Source organism: Gekko japonicus, unplaced genomic scaffold (assembly GCF_001447785.1).
Source record: "Gekko japonicus isolate JY-2015 unplaced genomic scaffold, Gekko_japonicus_V1.1 scaffold637, whole genome shotgun sequence".
Taxonomy (NCBI): Eukaryota; Metazoa; Chordata; class Lepidosauria; order Squamata; family Gekkonidae; genus Gekko; species Gekko japonicus.
The window spans coordinates 94,712-118,956 of NW_015172573.1; the positions used below are offsets into that span (position 1 = coordinate 94,712).

At 45.8% G+C, this 24,245-nt stretch overlaps 1 protein-coding gene across 1 annotated transcript in view; it reads left to right on the forward strand.

Annotated features, from left to right (window-relative positions):
- The first annotated feature begins 5,932 nt into the window (after positions 1 to 5,932).
- Positions 5,933 to 24,245, forward strand: part of PFKM (phosphofructokinase, muscle) — a 74,349-nt gene continuing 56,036 nt past the window's right edge. Inside the window, exons 1-2 of the mRNA XM_015421377.1 lie at positions 5,933 to 6,075; positions 15,001 to 15,099. Of these exons, the coding sequence (XP_015276863.1) occupies positions 5,949 to 6,075; positions 15,001 to 15,099 (226 nt within the window). The 5' untranslated portion in view covers positions 5,933 to 5,948. The remainder of the gene's footprint in view (positions 6,076 to 15,000; positions 15,100 to 24,245) is intronic.

Consider the following 24,245-nt stretch of genomic DNA (forward strand, 5'->3'; position numbering starts at 1 on the left):
AGGAACTGGGCGTATAGAGGGGAGACAAATGAGTAGATTAGGTATCATAAAAAATCATGTGCTTAAGGTATCACAAATAGAGTCAAGAGATGTAACAACTCAGGACTAATGTGATAAAGTTAGAGCAGTAGTCACTGCTACAGAGGGATCTACATGGCTTCCAAGCAGCATGGAAAAAGAAGGCAGGATGAGCGTAATGGGAGGAAATCAATGGGGGTGGGGATGTAAATGGGAGGAAGTGAAGCATGAGACAGACAGGAGACGGGCAGGGAGTCACCAGAAATAAGCAGAGATTCAGGTTAGCAAACTGGAGAAATACAGGAAGGATGCCACACAGCTAATTAGCATCAGGGAAGAAAGCACTAACTAAACCCCAAGAAGAAAGCATGTACAGAACTTGGGTTTCAGTTATCAAGAATATGAATAGCGAGGGCTATATCAGGTCACGTTTAACAAGAATCATAATCTCGCTCTTGTATCTCACCAGGGTTCCTCACAATGAAAAAAACTCAATAAATACAAAAATTTTCTTACAATAAAACACTCACAAGAGATATGTTGGATTGGAGCTATTTGTTTTTTGTGGCCACAATTCCATATTTATTTTTTGAACAAATGATACGTTAATAAGATGACACTGAAATGGATAGCCTGAGACTGCTTTTTCTCCTTTGCTTGCAGTGAATTTATTAAAGATATAAACAAATGTAGGAAACACTCAGACATACATTCAAGGCAATGGTTAACGCATGCTGAAAGTCTCAAATTCAATTCCTAGCATCTTCATTTAAAGGAAAGAGGTAGAAAGTGATGTGAGTGACCTAAGACCCGGGCAGTCATTACCAGTCAGAGCATATAATACTGATCTTAACAGATCAAGAGTCTGAGCCCCTATAATGCGGCTTCATATATGTTTGTGTGGTTCAATGGTCATGCTCACTTCCTTCTACATATCCCATAGCACTAAATCTACATAAAATATATTCCTAAAGCAAGGTGAAAGTGGTTTCCAGAAACAAACATAAAAATACAACAAAATAATTTAACGGTTGCAAGGATTTGGTTTTAAAGTATAAAAACCACATTGAAAACAGCTTCAAGTGGGAATTAAAGAAAAAAGTAAGATGAGGCGGGAGGGAGAAACAGACATGCTCAAGGACCTGTTGTATGCTAGAGATAGATGGGGGATTGCCAAGTGATTTACCCTCTCACACGTTGTGATTTATAGCATCATTTAGCATTTATACAGTGCTCTGAGTGCTCAGCAGCACACATGCACACAATTCTCAGTATTTCATTTAAAATAGTTATAGCCTCCGACTTTCAGTTAGACACTTACATAGCTCAGTTTCAGAGAGCAGCCACGTTGATCTGCAGTAGAAAAGTTAGACTAACAAGATTTTCAGGGTATAAGCTTTTATTTATTTGTTCAATTTATACCCCGCCCTCCCCGCCAAGACAGGCTCAGGGCGGCCTTGAGAATCAAAGCTCCCTCCATCAGACTCAGCAACTTTTACAACAGCCTTGTAAAGCAAGTTAGTACTATCATTTCCATTTTCTAGCTGGAGAGGCTGCGAGAACAGAAAACAGAGTATAATAAGCTAATATGTATTTGGCCTTTTATCACCGGCTGTTTTTTACAGTGATCGTTTCAGAGGGAGGTTAGACTGCTGAAAGCTAATGCACCAAAATTCTTGTTGGTCTCTAGAGTGCTACGGGACTCCAATCTTGTTTCGTTGTCGTTGTTTTGGCCTAGTGCTGTAAACCCGAAGCCTTGAAAGTCTTGTACGGAAATGTTTTTAACATAAAAACAAAGCCAGATTACAAATTCGCGGTAGGGTCCACCAAGCCTCCTTAAGATCATGCTAGAGACAGCCTAGGTGATCCGCAGGTGGAGCTCTGTCAGGCCTGCTCGGGTGGGCAGAGGATGGCACCTGACAGGTCACTGGGGTGAGGCCGCACGAAGGCTCTCAAGCTCAGCCTTGCCCTGCCAATCGATTCTGTCGACCTCTCCACGGCGAGATTTTTGCTCCACCGCTTGGAGATCCTGAGAAGGATGAGGTCTAAGAAGCCCGAGACTCCGCCTCGGTTCTGCTCAGATTCAGAATCCCCGCGTTTCTGGTGACAACACGAGGCTGGGCACGAACGCTCAAAGCACCCTCGAAATGCTATTAAAGCCATCAGTTCTCGGGGCAGAGGCGAGACGCGAACTACCTCACAACCCGCCGGGCTCAAAAAGGGGGAGAAGAGAGGGAGGAGAAGGAGAGCTACCCCCATACAAAGAAAAAGAGAAACGAAACAGCGGAGAAAGCGAAAGGAACCAGGAGCCGGCCTCAGAGCTTGATGTTTGGAGGAAAGGAAGAAACACCAGGCCAGGGGTGGTTCCCATGGTTATTGTGCTCCCATTCCCTTCTTACCGGAAACAACGACGCTGGCCGAAAGAACTGAGGCGGACAAAAACTGAGACGCCTCTCCCTCATGAGACTCCGTTCTGTCTTTCTTTCTTTCCTTTCCGACCGGATTGGAAGAGGCGGGAACGTCAAGCGAGGCGGAAGCGGAAGCGCCTGTCTAGTGGCGCTCGTGCCTCCCTGTTCCGGGCCCCTGAGCGCATGCGCGTTCTATCGCCACCTCCCCCGGCAAAACAGAAAAGCCGGCCGAAAACGGAGAACAGGAGGGGGCGCGGCCAAAGAAAGAATCCTTCGCGCACGCCGCGCCGCCGGGAGGAAAGCTTGGTGATGCGCATGCGCCACTGGTAAGATGCTAGGGTCTATTGCTTTAAACTGAGATTGCTTTTAATCGGGGTGGGTTTCACGAAGCCGTGTTTCGGAGAACGTGTGGATCCGGGTTTATTCTAGTTTGGGGGGAGGGGATGGAGCCGTGCATATATTGCCTGCTGATAGCTTTTAAGGATTACGTAAGTGGCTGGGTCAGACTGCAAATGTATGAAGGTCCCGTGTTTTATCTTATGGGTAGCGGAGCCTTGCAAGCGGAGCATGCATGAAGCGTCCCTTGCGGTTTGTCTCCTTCCCGGGTGTTGCATTCAAAAGCATGCTGCAGTGCTACATTGATGTCCCATTCAGTTGCCTTAGTTGTGATAACCCCTACTCTTCTGTGAGTTCGTCCAGTCGGTATGTCTAATAGTAAACTGGCTGGTCCTCCACTCTCATGTGAATTACGCAAGCGACAAACCAGACCACCCCGAAGAAAGGTGCGTGGGTTGGCTTCTTTGTGCATATGGCTGCTTGTGGTATATCCCGGGTATAATTAAAAAACATGATGTTTCAAATTAACCGAGGGGAGAGAGAAGCTTGAATAACAGCCTGAAGGAGAATGAAAACTGCTCCAGGAGGTGGCGGCGGCGGCGGCTACAAACATGGGTGGCTTCAAGAGGGAATTGGATAAACGTATGGAGTAGAGGTCCATCAGTGGCTATTAGCCACAAGGTATACGCTCGGTCTGGGGCAAGTGATGTTCTGTATTCTTGGTACTTGGGGGGGGGCAATAGTGGGAGGGCTTTTAGTGTCGTGGCCCCACTGCTGGACCTTCTGATGGTACCTACTATTTTTGGCCACTGTGTGACAGAGTGTTGGACTGGATGGGCCATTGGCCTGATCCAACATTGGGTGTTCTGTTCTTAAAATGCCCTACGAGGATTGGGCTGCGGAGGGGAGTTCTGGGTTCGGCCTGATGTAGCGTGCCGCGGAATGTAGGGACAGAAGGCTGAGACTGGGCGAATGGACTGTACCACTTCATACTGCAGGGAAGGGATTGCGTTGTTCAAAACTGTTCCAGATTAGTAATGCCCTATAAATGGAACATTAGCACAACGTGCAGAAGTCCAGAATAGAACCTTTTTTCATGGCGGGCTACCTTTAATTTGCTGAGATTTCTTACATGGGGCAGCCTTAAGCATGAGGATCTTCTGTCTATACTACACACAACTCCCATACGATAATTAATCAATTAATTGCATAGGCAAATCTTGATGATTCCTGATGATTATGTAGCCAAAGTGGAGTCTCTTTGCTACAACATAATATCATGATGGCATCACATCATCCCCTTTCTGTTCTTAAAATGCCCCACGAGGATTGGGCTGCGGAGGGGAGTTCTGGGTTCGGCCTGATGTAGCGTGCCGCGGAATGTAGGGACAGAAGGCTGAGACTGGGCGAATGGACTGTACCACTTCATACTGCAGGGAAGGGATTGCGTTGTTCAAAACTGTTCCAGATTAGTAATGCCCTATAAATGGAACATTAGCACAACGTGCAGAAGTCCAGAATAGAACCTTTTTTCATGGCGGGCTACCTTTAATTTGCTGAGATTTCTTACATGGGGCAGCCTTAAGCATGTGGTTTCTCCCGTCCCCCACAGTTTGAAGTGGTATAGCCTTTTTTCCCACCTCCGCAGGCACGTGTAGACTGGTCTAAAGGGAAAGGAGGGGGGGATGGATTAGCTGGCTCAAAACCTTAGAAATTCCTGGGGAGAGGGGGGGAGACTTTGGCATTTCCAGGTTGTTCACTCCTCCATACATAATTCCTTATGGGGATCACTTTTCAAAAACACTATCTAAGCTAGCCTGTTGGCCATCTGAGAAAAATATGCCCTGCCCCTTTAATAGAGGCTTAACGGGGTATTATTTATCTCCATGGTCTGAAATGTTTCAACTGCCCATTTCCACGCATGATTTTCCCTCTGTTAAAGGGACAGGACACTTCCCCTAGGTCTGTTGCAAATTCTATGCCCCGGGGGGATAGGAGCAAAGGGAAGCCAGTGTCATTTCATGTACTTCCGGGCAGTGCCAAATTGAGAAGGGGATATGGCAATGTATTTCCAAAGCAAGGATGATGAGTGAATTGTGAATCTGTTAACTTACGACAGCGAGTATGAAATATTGAGTGCAACCCGCCCCCGCAGTGTCTTCCCAGGTGCTGACAAACAAAACGGGCTGGGAGAGCTGAGGGATGTATTTAGCGAGCCGCAGTAGGAGCAAGGTGAACCCCAGCGATGCTGCCAGTGCTCATGGGTGCCCTAGCCCCTTGGGTGGAGAACTGGCCCTCCGTATTGACAAAACAGCCTGCTATGTAGCTATTTAGCGTGTGTGGTGGGCATGGGTTTGAGAGAGAAAGGATTTCTTAACGGGGTTGTACTTATATCTAGTTCCGGGAGAATAGCGTGATTGTCTTGAGAAAGAGTCATGTGAAGTAATGCCCAGCTATGTTAGATGTAGCCCAGTGATACTGTGTCCATCATACAACAAATCCTGTCCGGATGTGATGCTTTCATGTAAATCTAGATGCATGCAATTCAACTGGAAAACACCTTCCCCCTGCCAACATTTAATATTCTGTGAACACATGATGAATTTTGTGGCTAAGGTTTGATATACATATATTACAGGATATCTCCCTGGAAGGATATCTTGGAGCACAAGGCTAACCTATGTTTCCCACCTGCTTGAAATAATTCATATATTCTTTTTTTCCAAGCTGTCTCCTTTTGTTTGGGGAGAGGTCACTTATATACCCTGTGCTGATGTTAAGGAAATCTTCCTGATGTAGGGTTGACAGCTCCAGGCTTGGTAATTCCTGGAGGTCTGAAAATGGAACCTGGTAAGGGTGGTGTTTGGGGAGCAGAGGGACCCCTCACCGGGGTATAAAGCCATAGAGTCCACCCTCCGAAGTAGCCCTTTACTCCAGGGGAATGGGTCTCTGATCAGTTGTAATTCCCTGGCCCCACCTGGAAGCTGGCAACCCTATCCTGTCTTCTAAGGGCGACTACAGGCCTGTATCTTTTAAAGTCGGTCTTTAGTGCAGCATGACTGGGACGTTTTCAAAGGCCATGTCTTTTATATCCCCCAATCAGGGAGCAGCACAGCCGAAATAGCTGTTGTGGAGGCCTGACACACATCTATAAATATCATACAGGAAAGCGTGCATGCCCTGGTTATGTGGGCTCCCCTGGATTTCTCTGTAGTAGGATCCAGCCTTTTCATTTCGGTGTCCCTTACCTTTGCAGCTGTTGTCTTCTTCTTTACCTTCTACTCCTTCTCTGAAGAAAAAGAAGAGCAGCCAGGTTAGTGAAGAACCGTTGGTTAGATCGATGCTTGGTTAAGTGCACATGATGAATAGGGTCTTGGCACTCGGCTGGAAGAGCCAACATGTGCCATCTTAAGCAGAGTTACACCCTTCTAAGCCCATAGAAGGGTGTCACTCCACTTAGGGTGGCACTGAATGTCATTCAGATCCCTGTTTAGCCCAGGAGTTCACTGGGTAGCTTTGGAGCCACTCTACCTAACCTATTTCACAGGGCTGAAGTGAGAGAGAAATCTTTTAATACATCCTGGACTGGTGCAGGAAGAAATCTAAAATATACACATAGTCATGACAGGCTCTCCATTGTACACCAGAATTCTTCAATTTTAACTAATGCTTGATAAAGCAGCTTACAGCTTGGGTGTAAACATGGTATGGCCTGTGAAAATACTTAGTGGCAAGTTCTGTGGGGCTTTGGACACTTTTTGGCGGGTCAAGCACACTGCCTCCTGGTTCCTTACCATTTGTATATTTTACTTTGGGCATGCATTCCTGTAAATGTATTGAAGCAAAGATCTTATTTCATGAACTAGAAAAAGCATGGACTTGGTGCTACATTTCCACATTTATCAAGAGGAAAAAGAATAAAGAGGGTTGCTTTTATTGTAACAAGAATAGGAAAGCTCTGGGTGAATTTGAAAGCTTGCCTTTGGATTTGTCTCTTATTCTCTGGACTGAGACTGCAAAAAACCACCTCTTGCTTCCTAGAATGGTACAATCACCACTGTTTCCTGGATGAATTATAGATCCTGGGGTGAATCACAGATTCATCCAGCAGCATCTGCTCCATCGCTTGTTTTTACTCAAATGTAGTTGCATAACTCTGCGTGCCATCCTAAGAACAGCTAACAACCTTGTAAGCCCCCTTGACTTCAGTGGCCTTCGAAGGGTGTAATGCCACTTGGGATTGTACTTGATAGGTCCTTTGCACCCACTCTTTTATCACTTGCTGAATCATCTCACAGAATTTAAGTACAGACCAAGATGGACCACTGGTTGTTCTCATCCACTGCTGTCCATTCTGACAGTTCCCAGAGGTTTAGCTGTGTTACATCGGCTGCTGCCAAAATAAATGTCTTGTGGCACTGTAAAGACTTGATTACTGGACCAAAGCATGTGTTTTCATGAGACAGAGCTCTTTTTGCCAGCTGCGTGAAATGTTACGATTTTTCGTCTTAACTGTTGGCCATGCCATGGCATCTCTCAGGAGCTGAATGTAAGTGCCAGTCCATGCAAAGCATCTGTTTTCCCACTGAGTTACAGCTCCTCTCCAAAGCCCCATATCTACACAGAGGGCATTGAGAGCCTGCCACTCTGTGCACTCATTACCTGGAAGCATAGGAGGTGCACAGTGGTGACTTATAAAATAATCCTAGACAATGCTGCCTCTAAGCTGTGGAGTCTTGTGAGCAAAAATTCTACGTTGTGAGCTACTGGTATTGAAGTTGTGAGCGAGCGATTTGGCTACTGCATAAATTAGTTTGCTCTGGAGCCATCCTTCCTGAGCTAAGACAAAAATGTGTGAGCCGGAGGCTAAAAAACTGTAAGCTAGCTCACACTAACTCAGCTTAGAGGGAACACTGATCCTAGACATGGAGTGGGTATTGCAGCTGCACTGAATAGAAATCACTCAATTCCTGCCCATGTGAACACATGAAACTGCCTTATAGTGAACCAGACCTTTGGTCCATCAAAGTCAGTATTGTCTACTCAGACTGGCAGGGGATTTCCAGTGTCCCAGGCCGAGGTTTTTGACATCACCTACTGCCAGATCTTTTAACTGAGGATGCAGGGGATTGAACCTGGGTCCGTCTGCATGCCAAGCAGATGCTCCACCACTGAGCTACAGCCCCTCCCCTAAATGAAAGTGACAGTTCTCAGTTTGCTGTGCAGCCTAGGGGTTAGTTGCACAAGCACGCTAGAAGATGGGGGTCTGCATTTCTTTGAGCGAACTTCACTTGGTCTGTTTGCTATGGGAACATGTCTGTGATGAGAAGTGCTTTCAATCAACCATGCCAGATCACGTTTGGCATGAGGTATCACAGCTGGCTCACTTGGCATCGATGGTCTGCTGCCAGACAGCACACCGACCTAAAGAGATGAGCAACAAAGCAGACTGATTTACGGCAGGCTGAATCCTGGGGTGGAGTTGATAAGATTAAGCAAGGGCTAGAGAGGCCAGACAGGAGGTGCTTTACGAGGAAGCTTGGCTTCTGTTTGCTTGGAGAGTCACCTGGCCAGAAAGTCCAGGAAACTCAGTAGTCCACGCTAAACCCATCCATCACAAATGCCAAGGTTAGTGATCTACGGCAGCTGGGAAAATATGGGGAGAGGAAGAACAACTAGCTGTCTTTGAGTTTACAGGGATTCTTTTATATACAGTTTCTTTATTTATTTTGGGATTTATATCCCGCCCTCCCCGAAGGCTCAGGGCGGCTAACAGCGGGGCACATGTGCCAGAATTAAAACAAATAAAACAGTCTAAAACAATAAAACAATACAATACAACAACAAAGTGTCAGTGCAAGATGAGGTAGATCTTGGTCGAATGGCATTGATCCCGCAACTTGTCATCCCCTCTCCTTCTAGGGTCACCTCGCACCCAGATGGAACCACATATTGGTGGTAGTGGTGCGATGCTGCATACCTATCGGTGGTGGAATTATAGTGGCGGCGGCTCCTACTCAAAAGCCTGGTGGAAGAGCTCCGTCTTACAGGCCCTGCGGAACTGAGAAAGGTCCCGCAGGGCCCGGATCTCCTCCGGGAGCTCCTTCCACCAGGTAGGAGCCGCCACCGAAAATGCCCTGGCTCTAGTAACAGCCAACTTCACATCCCTGGGGCCTGGAATTTCCAGGTGATGTTGACTCCCCGACCCAAGTGCCCTTGGGGGAACATATGGGGAAAGGCGGTCCCTTAGGTAAGCCAGACCCCGGCCATACAGGGCTTTAAAGGTAAGAACCAGCACAGCTCTACCATAAGCAGACCTACTCAGAATCCTACTCAAGGCAGTTCCCAGGAATGTGTCCTTAGGATACAGAGGAATTTTGCTTCCTGCAGACGGTCAGGCAAATGCCCATTAGAAGCTTTCTCCAGAAGGACTGGCAGTGGGAGCAGCCCAGTCGTTAAAGCTGAAAAACCTTTCCTTGCACTTCTGTCCTTTGTCTTTAATGCTAAAGAGAACTGTACGATGGTGCAAAAATAAAGAACGTGGAATTGTTTACTTTGGTTTGCCTCCCAAATTTAATAAAATACGAATTTGTGTATGTTTGTGTGAAAACTCACCTGGAAACATTATTGACACATCCACCTAGATCAATTGTTCTGAAACCTTTAATGCCTGGGGCACAGGGTTTCCCCTCTTTTTCTCAACTAAAACTGGAGAGAGACTGCATTCTTAGGCTCAAGAGGATATAAGTATCTTTCTTCATCTGCTCCCAGAATGATGCAGCTGCTGGAAACTCACTTAACACCCCCCCACATCCACTCCCAGTATCCTCCCATTTTTGGTGGGATGGGTCTGTGGTTTCAGGGCAATGGAGATTCTCAAGGGAATCCCGAAACCTGTTAGCTATTGCTCAGGCTACCTTAAAGCATCCTGGTGCGGTTTTGCCTCCTCTGAATGCTACATCATTGCCTATATTGGTGGGATGATGCATGGGGGGGTTTAAGGTGTTGCTAACAAGCAATTATGATATGCATCCTTTGAGCTGTTTAAATAAGAACTCAAATAGTCCATTCTATCTAGTGACCCTACACCATATGATCTAAGAGATTGTTTCTGTGTTACACCCAGAAGATGGCAGTAGTGTTTCTTCTTTAAGTTTCTGAATATGCCAGTAATGCTGTCTTCTGGTATTCATAACAGGTTTTTCCCAAATACAAGCCTAGTTATGTAAGTTAATTTTGCAGAAGCTTTATATCTGCTCTGTGCCACAAATAGTTGGTTCCTAGAATATGACTGTGAAAGAGATGCTGAGATCATGTAGCAGTGTGATTTGTTTATAAATTAAGGCACAGATTTTAGGCTGGAAAATGAGGCATCTTGGTAGCAGCAAAGGTAGGTAAACAGCCCGTCTCTGAGAGCTTGCCAGTTTGGTGTAGTGGTTAGGAGCGTGGACTCTAATCTGGGAGAACTGGGTTTGATTCCCCACTTCTCCAGATGCAGCTGCTGGTGTGACTGTGGGCCAGTCGCAAGTTCTCTCAGAGCTGTTCTATCAAGGACAGTTCTCAGCTCTCTCAGCCCCACGTACCTCACAGGGTGCCTGTTGTGGGGAGTGGAAGGGAAAGGAGATTGTACGCTGCTCTGAGACTCCTTCGGGTAGTGAAGGGCAGGGTATAAATCCAATCTCTTCTTCTCTGTAATTTTGCAAGCTTCGAAGTCAAGGGTTTATAGCAATAATAATAATAAATATACATTACAAAAATAACGTGCCTGTTTGATTCCCCAACTCAGTTGATTCCCCAATTTGTATAGAAAACAGTTCTGTGCTTCATCAGCAGAAAGGACAGATCTAAAGTAACACCCCCAATGTCCTCAGTGTTGATCCTGCAGATGGGGACAACAGTGCAGGAGGAAGGAGGGATAGGGCTGGTGTTAAGGATGTGCCGTTGCTGAAGGCGTGGAAGTTATGAATTGCTTCAAGAGGAGGCCTGCATAGGTATAGAGGACTCTAATGCATTCCTAAGCAGTTATTAAGTACAATGAGCTTAGAAGGGTCTAACTCTGCTTATGGCTGCACTGTTAGAATTCTGTCCCCGTTCTTCTGCAGGCTCAGATCTTTTAGTGGGCCCTGCTTTCACCCTTGTTAGCAACAGCCATGTCAGCTGAAGGCTTGGTGTACTTAGAATCTGGAACGTGAGCATGGGGAATCCACCACTGGAACTCTAGAGTCTGCTGTCTAGTGAGGACGTCAAGAATCCACCTTTGCAGTAAGAATGGGAGGTGAATTCACTGTTGGTCTGGGGCTTTGCACTGAGGTTGGGTTCCCTTCCTGGAAACCACTTTCATCTACCTGGCATGCACACATATGTCGTATTCAGGTGAAACGATCACAGTACAATCTTCTGGCCTGAGGGTCTGCGAGATGGTCAGCAATGGTGAACCACCAGTCCTCTGGTGGTTTTATTTATTTATTTGATTTCTGTCCTGCCCTCCCTGCTGGGGCGGGCTCAGGGCAGTTTACAAACAATTTGAAGTACAATTCATAAATACAGTAAAATACAATAAAACCCCTCAGGCTTATAAATTACTTAAAATAATCAGTTAAGACAAATACATAAAACTCTGGAACACACTCAAGCAACAAGCGGAGTTGTTCTAGTAATTCAGGTGACTGTTGGATGTCCATATGTCACACCAGCGCAGTTCTCATGTGGAAGCTGAGAATGAGGTGCCTTGGTTTCCTAGCAATGCCAGGATGAACATTCCATGGCCACGGTCCTTGGAGGAAGGGAGGAGAAGGTACCAGAGGTCACCATGCTGGCAAACAGGAAGGCGTTAGACATTTATTTTAATGAGGCTGCTGCAGCGATATGGGAGGCACAATTCCCCATGCTAGGTAATGAACTGAGGTGGGGCAGGTAGGCAGAATTAGGACTCACCTGGAGAAAGTGTGGGCCCTATAAGGTCTGTGGGCTGCATCCAACCTGCCAAAGCAGTTCTTCCCCAAAAAAACCCTCCCTCCCCATTTATTTATTTATTTAAAACATTTTTTAATGATGTCTTTTTTACTCCGTTCAGGGTCCTCAAGGCAGTGAGGGGTCAAAACATTTTAAATGCGTATGTTTTGAAATGCATATATAGCAAAGAAAAACAATTCCAACAAAATGCAAACATCATTGGGAATGGGGTTGCCAACCTCCAGGTGGCAGCTGGAGATCTCATGGGATTAGACCTGATCTCTAGGTGACAGAGATCAGTTCACTCGGGCAAAATGACTGCTTTGGAAAATGGACTGCATGGCATTATACCCCATTGAAGTCCTTCCCCAAACCCTGCCCTCCTCAGACTCCACCCCCTAAAATCTCCCAAGTATTTTCCAACCTGGAGCTAGCTACCTTAATTGGTAATATTGGGACTCCTTAATGGGGTAATAATGGTCAAAGTGTTCCAAAATTTTTCATTTATTATTTATTGTCAGATTCTCTGTGTTGCTAGCATTCAACTGTAAAATAATCTGTAAGCCGATTTTGAGGAGCAAGAATGATAACGACATCTTGAAGAGATACCAATCAACTCAGACCAAGTACTCGTACATAAAAATAATTCATCTGAGGAAAGTTTAAAAAGAAAGCATGCTTTTACTTAGCCATTAAAACCGCAGTTTTATAAACGGCATTCACAGATCTGGTTTCTGGTGTTCTCAGTTGACACATGGGCAGTATAATGCTATGGAGAGTTATTCTGCATAGATTTCCGTGAGTTTCAGTTGGCGTAACTAAAGGCTTGCACTTCTGTAGTATATCAATATAAGCAGCTTTATGTTTTAACATGGCTTATTTGCCATTTATGTGTTATTTTCTGCAAACTTCGTAAGTTGCCCATGTTAAGGTTTACATTGTACATGCATTTAAATTTTATCAATACACAACTCCAAAAGATTTGTAAATTCAGCAGACAGGCACATGGGAAGGGAATGCCAGATATCCAGGTGGAGCCTGGAAATCTCCCGGAATTAGAACCAATCTCCAGACTACAGAGATAAGTTCCTCTGGAGAAAATGGCCGCTGTGGAGAGTGGACTATGGCATTATACCATGCTGAGCTCCCTCCCCAGGCTCCACCCCCCAATTCTCCAAGAATCTCCCTCTCTGGACCTGGCAACTCAAGAAGGGATGGCACAGAATCCAAAACACCACAACACTTTTTAAGAACTGGCTTATGGGGGACAGATACAGTAGACGCCATCTTTGTGAACGTGACCATCATTTATTGCTGTCAGTGATCTATAAATTGGTTTGACCTAGACAGGCATAGATTTCCTTGTGTGGTTTGCAGTAGGGCTGTCAGAGGGGGATGAGGTCCTGTAGGGTTGCCAGATCCAGGTTGGGGAACTCCTGGAGCTTTGGGGATGGAGCCTGGGGAGGACAGGGACCGCAGTGGTGTATGATGCCACAGAGTCCACCCTCCAAAGCATCCGTTTTCTCCAGGGGATCTGATCTCTGTAGTCTGGAGATGAGCCGTAATTCCAGGAGATCTGTAGGTCCCACCTGGAGGCCAACGTCCCTAGTTTGCAGTGATTAGTGGCCTTAGACTGAAGTAACTCTGCCCAGGATTGCTGAGCTGTTTTCTTTTCTAAAAGCAAGGCTTTTGAACGTTGGGGCTTTTGCTTCACATAGCCCAGTTTGAAAAGTAGACTGGTAACTTCCATTTCAGTGTATTTGAAGAAGTGTGCATGCACACAAGAGTGTATATCTTTAATGAATTTTGGTTGGTCTTAAAGGTGCCACTGGACTTGAATTTTAATACAGATTGTTAGGCTTTCTTGACTTGGCTGCGGTAGCCCTTATTTACTAGCCTGATGTATCACAATGAGGACTGCAAGCATCTATCAGGTCCTTAACTGACTAAAGCTTCAGGCAGTCCATCAATGGCAGTCAGTTTTAATTGATGAGCATCAATTTTAATGTGTGAAGCTGAGATGGGATGCATACCTTTTTTGGAAGCAGTTTTGTTTCAGTTTCATTTTACTGTAGCAAGGAATGAGGAACAAGACTGCTATAAGGATGAGCTGGTAACAAAAAAGTGGTACTTTTTGTACATTTCCATCAGCAGCTCAAAAATCACCTTCATTGATATTTTATTATTAATAATGCTCATTTATTCACAAGTAAGTTGTAAGTAACAATTTAGAAGGCAGTTCATTACAAGTTAATTGCATCTGTTGAAAGCTTTAATCACCATATATTAAAAGGTTCTCCTGGCAATTCACAGTCTGGGGAGAGGCTGTGGTTTGGTGGAAGAGTCTCTGCTTGGTATGCAGAAGGTCCCAGGTTCAATTCCTGGCAACTCCAGTTAAAAGGACCAGGCAGTAGGTGATGTGAAAGACCTCAGCCTGAAACCCTGGAGAGCTGCTGCCAGTCTCAGTAGACAATACTGCCCTTGGTGGACCAGGGGTTTGATTCAGTATAAGACAGGTTAATTCAATCTGTCCATTTTTGTGGCAAAAATGTCCTTGGTTGTAATACAAAATATATTTTAGTGTGTTTTTAATCCCATTCTCTCTCCAAGGAGTGCTAGGCATTGTATATTAGATCACCTTTCTCTTTTTATTCTCACAACAGCCCTGTGAGGTAGGTTAAGCTAAGAATGACTGACCCAAGGTTATCCAGTGACCTGCATGGCTGACTCAAGATCTGAACCTGGTTTTTTCTGGTCCTAGTCCAGTGATGTAACCATTATCCTATGCAGGCTTTTCTTGCACCCCGAGGGATGGTATCGCCAAAGGATCTTGTTGCCCTGGCTACTGAGATTCCAGAGTCTTTTCACCTCATTTGAAAATCTTACCAAGGCCTTGGAGCGCTCAAGCTGGCACAAGCCCTAATTGGGGATTAAGGCTTAAACCAAAACCAAAACCCCCTTAATAATGACGGAACGACTCTACTGATTTAAAATCTCTACCCGCTTCTCATTGGTACCCGTGGTGGCTGGCCGGGTGCCCTTTAGGATTAGGTGTGGCTGACACTGCAACAGGGATCGCTTACAGTCTGACGTTTTCACTTATCATTTACTGGGAGTAGGCGGAGTGTTCTTTCAAAAGGGCAACCCAAGAGGGCTACAAGAAACACTCCAGATCTCGCCGGCAGTGCTGCCTTGCTGGGGAGGGGGACGAGGAGGCATCAGAGAGAGAGAGAGAGAGGGCTCTGGCTTCATCAGCCCCTTGAACACCTTGTTGTTTACTTTCCAGCTCGAAGAATGTTGAAGAGCCCAGTAAAACATGAGCACGCTGACACAATGGGGGTTGGCAAGGCCATTGCCGTGTTGACGTCTGGAGGAGATGCCCAGGGTAAGTGGATCAGTTCCTCTTTGAGATGCTTTCTGGGTTTGGGGTTTTGCTGGGAACCTCGGTGGCCTGAAGAGGCAAAACCTGTCGGAGTAGTTACGATCCGACTTGGAGAATGACTTTGGTGTTTAGATACTTTTGGGGGCATCTGGTGAGCTTAGGGGAAGGCGATCTCCATGTTTTATCTCAAAGGGCATGTTTTAATTGGTAGATATGCCATCTAGCAGGAACGTCCACACTTTAAAAGTCTTTTTGAAGTTCCTCTCTCTGCAAACTATGTCCTTTCTAAGCAGGGGATACCTTTCCCACTGTCATGTCCTCCTTGTGAGCTTCCTAAGGACCAGGGCTATTTTTGGGCAGGAACGCACAGGAACGGAGTTCCAGCAGGCTCCCACGTTGGCCATGCCCAGCAGGAACTCATTAGCATAATAGGCCACACCCAACAGCAGAAACTCATTCAGATCGGCTACAATTCGGGGTGTGTGGCCTAACATGCAAAAACCCCTGGGTTTTGACAACAAACAAGGTAAAGAGAATAAGAAGCAAAAGGTGGGTGTGGCTGGATGACCACACTTCTAGTAACATGGGGTGTGGCCTAATATGCAAATGAGCTGTGCGGTCAGGGGTGTGGCCTAATATGCTAATGAGTTCCTGCTGGGCTTTTTCTACCAAAAAAGCCCTGCTAAGGACATCTGACTGGCCGTGGCTGTAGTCAGAAAACTGGGCTAGAAAGCCCTGTAGTCTGATCCAATGAGCCAGCCCCTGCTGCCCACACCTTCTTTGCTTTTCCCTTCCTGTGCCCCCTGGCTGCCACCGCTTCTGCCTTCTCCCCCAGCAGTCCTCTGCTTTTGTCCTGGATTTTTCCTCCAATTTATGTCTGTTCTGTTTAAAAAATGTCTTGCAAGGAGCTCAGCTCGTCAGCAATTACCTGCCCAAGTGAGAGCACCAAGCATATCATCTAACTGCATTCACTATAAAGGGTCTTGGTGTAGGGCCTTTGTTTGTCTGCTGTTCCTCATTTATCTTTGCAGAGTCCCTAGTTCTTGCTGTTTGTTCCTGAGCTGTGGATTAGTCTGAATCAATGCCTGTTGTAGCTACAGAGCTGACTGTGGGGCCAGTTGAAGCGATGAAATATCTTCGGCGGGTTCCATACGATGGCCCTTTTTTTGCACCACTCAATCCTTCTTTTTCAGCATTCGGCTGCAAATGCAATTAAAATAAAGAGTTCCTTACCGCACTTAATAAAGTTCTAGATTCCCTGTAGAAAAAATTATTTTTCCATAACTAAAAACCAGTCATGTGTCTTATTCAGCTCTCTTCAGCAAAGGACCTGCTTCTTCCTGCTATTTATCTTTTATTCCATTGTTTTAGGCTAATTAATTACCTTCTGGTTTTTTGGAGGCTTTCCAGTTCACCCTTGACACTCATGAATAAATGCTTGATTATCAGTTCTTGTCAGGGAAGAGAAGAAGGCATCTGAAGTACTGTGCTTTTCACTTTGTAGCAGGGCACAGCCACTGCTCATATTTTTGAAGTTTGTTTGTTGTGGTTAATATCCCTGTTCCAAAGACATGCCATTTTAAACATGAGAGAGGAAAAGCCAAGCGTTTGTACATGGGACAGAACTGGCCAGAGAAAGTGGGGAATAATCAGACATGAAAGGAGAAGGGAAGAAGCATTTTTGAAAAAAGAACAGTAGCCCTGGGAAGCTTCAATTTGGTGCTGCAATTATGTTTTAAGTAGAAAAAATAGTCAATCAATTTGGTCTTCAGAAAGATTGAAAAGCAATAAATACGGGAATGCCATCACCAACATGGTCTGCAAACATTCAGTGACCAATTCATGGCAATTGCAGATTAAGAAACTAGTTGAAAGTAGAAAAAATAGTCAATCAATTTGGTCTTCAGAAAGATTGAAAAGTAATAAATACGGGAATGCAGTCGGTTGACCATGCCATCACCAGCATGGTCTGCAAACATTCAGTGACCAATTCATGGCAATTGCAGATTAAGCAACTAGTTGAGGAAGCAACATTTTAGACCTACTGAACTCCTCTGTAACATACTGAGAGATTGCTCCCTTTCTTTATTTTCCACTGGCTGTGATGTCAATGCAGTGATAAATGACATCAGTGCAGTGATAAATAAAAACAGGTTTGTACCTGTGTGCCCACTGTAATCCTAACTCCTCTTTAAGTAGGCCTTTGAGTTGTTCAAGAATGGAAAGGTTGTTTGGAAAAGCATGCTTGCTATTGCTTCTTGTTATAAAGCACCCATGAATGCATAAAAACAAAAGAGAGACACCGGAGGAAACGGGGAGGGAGGGAACTCGTGGGCACTCAACGATTTAATTGCTGAGCAGTTGGGTTAGAACAGATAAAAGGAAGTACTTCTTCACCCAAAGAGTGATTAACCCATAGAATTCACTGCCACAGGAGGTGGCGGTGGCTACAAGCATGGACGGCTTCAAGAGGGAATTAAATATATGGAGCAGAGGTCCATCAGTGGTCATTAGCCACAAGGTATAGATAGGAACTCTCGGTCTGGGGCAAGGGATGCTCTGTATTTTTGGTGCTTGGGGGGAGGGCAACAGTGGGAGGACTTCTAGTGTCCTGGCCCCACTGGTGGACCTCCTGATGGCACCTGGTATTTTTGGCCACTGTGTGTCAGAGTGTTGGACTGGATGAGCCATTGGCCTGATCCAACATTGGCTTCTCTTATGTTCTTATGGAATATAGAGAGAAAAGGAGAACAGAAGGATAGATATGGTTTCAGCTAGACCACCAGTGTGATCCAGGCTACCCCCTGATTTTCTCACTATTTTGTGACTTGGTATAGCCCTTCCCTCGTATGTCATGACTTTGACACTGTGTTGTGGTGAGAGGTTTGTGGAAAAGGTCCCACAAAGAGAAAGAAAGAGCAGGTTACCAGGTCAGATTTTCCATTGATCCAAAATGGGCGTTTCCCCCCTCCACTTGGGACAGCTGCCTCAGCACAAACACCTCATGATAAAATGGTATGATGATGTCACTGCATCAGGACTATACCACATTGCAAATCATCTACCTGTAGAAATCAGTTTTTAAATGTCCATGATATTCTGTAGGGCTGCGGAGTTGGGAAAGAACCGCAATCCTCTGGTGCTTCCACACAAGTCTCAGTTATGGCTGTGTCTGTTCTACAGTTGTTTAAATGGCGTGGTTATCACTGGAAATCTCATGAAATTATAGTATAAACAGGGGTCATTTCCTGCAGGAGCGCACAGGAGCGGAGCTCTGGCAGTAAAGAGCCCAGGGGGCGGGCACATGCAACAAGCCCCACCCCCTGCTCCCAGCAGCCCTCAGTCAGAGCAAGAAGCAGCCAGGTAAGTTGCAGAGCTCCCTCGCCCCCCCTGCCCAAAACAGTCCAGTGGCACCTTTAAGACCAAGTTTTATTCAGGTACAAGCCCTCCCTCCTCTGCGAGGACAGATCTAGTGTCCTGGCCCCACTGGTGGTCCTCCTGATGGCACCTGGTATTTTTCGCCACTGTGTGTCAGAGTGTTGGTCATTGGCAGTGGGCCCCACCAAAAGTCCTGGACCCCGGCAGTGGCTCAGTTTGGTGTAGTGGTTAGGAATGTGGACTCTAATCTGGGAGAACCACTCCTCCACATGCAGCAGCTGGGTGACCTTGGGTCAGTCACAGTTCTCTCAGAGCTGTTCTCTGAAGAGCAGTCCTTGAAAGAGCTCTCTCTTTCAATGCTTGGGAGTGAAAAGTAATCTGTGGAGGCCAACACAAGGCCTTGTCCTTCAGATGTTGCAGAGCGTAGGGGCCAAGTTTTACCGGAGAAGAATCCAGCTTTGTCTCCAAACGTGAGTCCTAAAAGGCCGATGGAAACGTGAGGGAATTTCCGGACTTCCGGTTTATGGCGGCACACTGGCGGACGCACCTCCCAGACCTCCCGGGGGTGCGATCTGTGTGCTAGCGGTTAGGAGGGGTGGCGATTGTTCACCACCACCCCCGGAGCCTTTGTGAAAGGCTCCTAGCCATGGGGCTTTTGGAAGGTGGCCTCTTCACCAGCACGTTGGTGGGGAATTGAGGCGCTCTTCTGCCCCGACGGTTCTGCTGCTACGCGTCGGAGATCAAGTGTTTTAAATGGACTTTAAGTGCGGTTTTATGACCAGCAACGAACAGTGAGTAGAGTAAAAGCGAAATGCCAATAATTTAAGAAGAAAGCCCTCCCCTGGGAACGGCGAGAAAAGCAAGTGGGGGAGGGGCCCTCCCACATGCATAAACTAAAAAGAGAGTTAACAAGGGGGGGAGCAGAAGTCAAAGCGCGGAAATCTGTTTTAAGAAACTTACCAGAGCGCGGATAAGCGTATGGGCGAATTTCAGAGACTTTAGCAAATTTATACAAAAGTAAACATGGATCACTGCCTTGTCGTGGCGAGGGGGCTTGCGCAGTTCAATGAAGCTGTGGGCTATGCCGTGAAGGGCCACCCAAGACGGACAGGCCACAGCAGAGAACTCAGACCAAGCGTGATCCACCTGGAGAAGGAAATGGCAACCCACTCCAGTATTTTTGCCAAGAAAACCCCATGGACAGTATCAAAAGGCTAAAAGATATGACGCCGGAAGATGAGCCCCTCAGGTCGGAAGGTGTCCAATATGCTACTGAGGAAGAGCAGAGGGCAAGTACAAGTAACCCCAGAAAGAGTGAAGCGGCTGGGCCAAAGCCGAAAGGACCCTCAGTTGTGGATGTGTCTGATGGTGAAAGGAAAGTCCAATGCTGCAAAGAACAATACTACATAGGAACCTGGAATGTAAGATCTATGAATCAAGGTAAGCTTGACGTGGTCAAAAATGAGATGGCAAGACTGATCGAGGAAGCGTCCGCCATGCGCGGGAGCCAGACCGGAAGCCCCGCAAACAAAACCCCACTTTGAGCAGGTGTAGAGCAATTAATTACTGCAGGTTTTATCACTCATAAAATGACTCCTGACAAAGAAAAACACGGACATACCAGCTGGGATCCGGACTAGGATTTCTGCTGTGGTTTTCCAGTCACTCCCTTCCCTTCCCACATCAGCCCCAAACCCTATTCTGTGGGGAGGCACTTTGAACTCCTGCCCAATTGGGAGGGAGGTGAGAAAGTCACACTCTGCTGGTAGAAATACTCTGGTATAACTATGCCTATTCTCCCCCTTAACAAGACCCCAGGTTTCATCTGAAGATGAAGTTATGTCGGACGGACGTTGCCGATACGCCTGCATCTTTTAAAGGAAAGTTTCAGACACACACAGCCCCACAACCCCGATCTGAATTGAGGCCAGAGGCAGAGAGGAGGTGTAATGAGGGTTGCCAGCTCTGGATTGGGAAATTCCTAGAGATTTTGGGGGTGGAGCCTGAGGAGGGCCGGGTTTGGAGAGGGGAGGGAGTTCAGTGAATTATAATGCCACAGAGTCCACCTTCCAAAGTGGCCGTTTTCTCCAGGTGAATTGATCTCTGTCGCCTGGAATTCGCTGTAATCCCAGGAGACCTCCAGCCACTGCCTGGAGGTTGGCAACCCTAGGTGGAACCCTTGTACTCCCATTCTGTTTCACTAACCAGTTCACCTCCCACCCACTCTTCAAAGAAAAGTAGACCAGCACTTGTCTTTTTTATTTAAAAAGGGCTAATAAAGTCAGGTGCCATGAAATTGCTCTTCAGAAATCACTGGGAAGAGCTCATCTTGGCCTCTCACTACCTCTATCAGCATCTTGTCTAACGTTCCAGGAAGGATTCTTTCCCTGTCCTGAAATGCGCCTTAGGCCCGGCTGTGCAATGAGGGTCAATGGCAGTGGGCTCTAATCTGGGAGACCCACTCCTCCACATGCAGCAGCTGGGTGACCTTGGGTCAGTCACAGTTCTCTCAGAGCTGTTCTCTGAAGAACAGTCCTTGAAAGAGCTCTCTCTTTCAGTGCTCGGGAGTGAAAAGTAATCTGTGGAGGCCAACGCAAGGCCTTGTCCTTCAGATGTTGCAGAGCCTAGGGGCCAAGTTTTACTGGAGAAGAATCCGGCTTTGTCTCCAAACGTGAGTCCTAAAAGGCCGATGGAAACCTGAGGGAATTTCTCAGCCTCCCTCAGTCTTCAGAGAAAGCAGCAACCACCTGTGTTCTCTGTGGGGGCAGTCACATGCGCCGAACGGATTTTCTGAGTGGTGTTGGATTGCGCCCCTTCAACTGCTGTAGTATATTTTGGAGCCGGCGAGCACGGTGGCCTGGCAGAGGGTTTGCAGGCACTCGCTGTTAAATGTCAGCACACCAAAAATAAAATGTGCAAGTCATATGAGGATGCGATTGGGATACACGGGAGGCTTGGCTGTCCTGACCCGGATCAATAAGAAACTTCACCCCATCTGAAGAGCCAGTGAACAGGAATGTAAGGAACTGCAGAAAGGATTGTTAAGAGCATGGTTACTATAAAGGCCCCACGTTGCACAAACGCAATGCGAGTTCTCATAAGGATTCATCACTGAACGCTTGAACTGTAATACCGTTGAGTGTTTATGTAGCACAGAGTACTTTTCAAGTGCTTGCTTAGTGAGCTAATGCAGCTCAGTGGGTAAGTGGCTGAGTCGTGGATCAAAAAATACCTTGTTCCATGTCAGTACAGCCAGTCTTATATGTTAAAATGCTTCCCTGACATATTTTACCTGGTTCTGCAATTATAGTTTAAGATAATACTTTAAAATCATTAAAGGATTAATATGATTTAATTTAGAAGAAATCAGTATGAATGCTATTGTTAAGGTTAAGGGAAAATATTTAATATCTGAAGATTATAGAATTGCTAGTTTGAATCTAATATAGTCTTTCAAACACAGGGTTATAGTGTCTGGAAAGAGAACTAAGGTCCCTGCCACATGACAGGAAAAAAATGGGCAAAGTGCGGCTTTTAAAAGCCGCACCAAAATAGAGACGCCGTGGCGGGATCCCATGGATCCCCTGAGCCGCGGCGCCATTGCTCCCCGGCACGATCAGATGCCGGGGAGGAAGCGACAGTCAGGAGGGGGAGGCTGCCGGATTCTCGAAGAGACACGTAAGCAATGTTCCCTCTAAGCTGTGTAGTCTTGTGAGCAAAAATTCTACTTTGTGATCTACTGGCATTAAAGTTGTGAGCAAGTGATTTGGCTACTGTATGAATTAGTTTGCACTGGAGCCATCCCTTCCTGAGCTAAAACAAAAATGTGTGAGCTGGAGGCTAAAAAACTGTGAGCTAGCTCACACTAACTCAGTTTAGAGGGAACACTGCATGTAAGGGATTTAATCCTGAAAGCGACCTCAGGAACACCACTGAAAATCGGAGGCAATACTATTTGGATTTTAAAATATATTCCATTTGAAATAAGGAAGAAGAGAAAGAAGTACAAGGACTTAATCCTCTTTCTACAAACAAACAGCATCCCATACAGATGGTTGACCCCGGAAGAGGTCATTTTCAAACTACAGGATAAAAAAGAAAAGATTGACTTTGTTTCCAAAGCACCTGAGTTTATGAGTCTGCAACTGGGTGAACCAGAAGAGGACGCTAAGGAAGAAGATGACAGCAAACTTAGTGACGGAATGGACTCAGTGCCTTCCGACGAGGACTCTGCTTCAGAAAAGGGGGTGGCGGCCCTGAAGCGAGAATACCAATTGAGGATTAGAAAAGATAAAACAAAGTGAAGGCTGAAGAATTCTGAATGGTGCCTTAAAGCATTTATTGTAAATTATGCTCTTGGGGTTGTCTTTAAACAGTTAAAAAATGGTTAAAAAGATAAATAATTTAGCTTAATCAACTATGTTCAATGATATACTAGCATTTTAGATTAACACTTATATAAGCTGATGTAATGATCTCCTATACTTGGGGTTTTAGTTATTAGTGGTTTTCTTTCCTTTCTCCCTAGATATAGACAACCCTTTACCTTTTTTCGTTGTAGTTTGTAGTTTATAGAAAATGCAATAAAAAATCCCCTCCGGGGGGCATAAAATAAGGAAAGAAAGAACCCTGAGGGAATTTCCCAGTCTCCCTCAATCTTCAGAGAAAGCGGCTTTTCCAAAGCAGCAACCACCTGTGTTCACGGATTCTCTGTGGGGGCAGTCACATGCGCGGAATGAATTTTCTGAGTGGTGTTGGATTGCGCCCCTTCAACTGCTGTAGTATATTTTGGAACCGGCGAGCACGGTGGCCTGGCAGAGGGTTTGCAGGCACTCGCTGTTAAATGTCAGCACACCAAAAATAAAATGTGCAAGTCATATGAGGATGCGATTGGGATACACGGGAGGCTTGGCTGTCCTGATCCGGATCAATAAGAAACTTCACCCCATCTGAAGAGCCAGTGAACAGGAATGTAAGGAACTGCAGAAAGGATTGTTAAGAGCATGGTTACTATAAAGGCCCCACGTTGCACAAATGCAATGCGAGTTCTCATAAGGATTCATCACTGAACGCTTGAACTGTAATACCGTTGAGTGTTTATGTAGTACAGAGTACTTTTCAAGTGCTTGTTTAGTGAGCTAATGCAGCTCAGTGGGTAAGTGGCTGAGTCGTGGATCAAAAAATACCTTGTTCCATGTCAGTACAGCCAGTCTTATATGTTAAAATGCTTCCCTGACATATTTTACCTGGTTCTGCAATTATAGTTTAAGAGAATACTTTAAAATCATTAAAGGATTAATATGATTTAATTTAGAAGAAATCAGTATGGATGCTATTGTTAAGGTTAAGGGAAAATATTTAATATCTGATTATAGAATTGCTAATTTTAATCTAATATAGTCTTTCAAACACAGGGTTATAGTGTCTGGAAAGAGAGCTAAATATTCTTTACTTCCATTTTATTTCCCTCTCTATTTCTGATGTGGCTACAATGATAAGAATTGCAATTAGGTTGAGAAAGGAAATATTCTTGAATATGTTTATATTTGACATATATTGTTTGTGTTTATATCTGCCCACTACCTGTCCCCCTCATGCCCTCCTTTTCACCCCCACACCTGCATGCCCCCGACCTGTTTGTGTGTCTTTTTGCCACTTGCAAGTCCTCCCGCTGCCCATTCTCAGCTGCCTTCACCACCTACACGTGCTTTCCCTGACAGCACTGGCCATTGTCACCAGGAGTGCCATCAATGTGTCTCACCCACATGCCT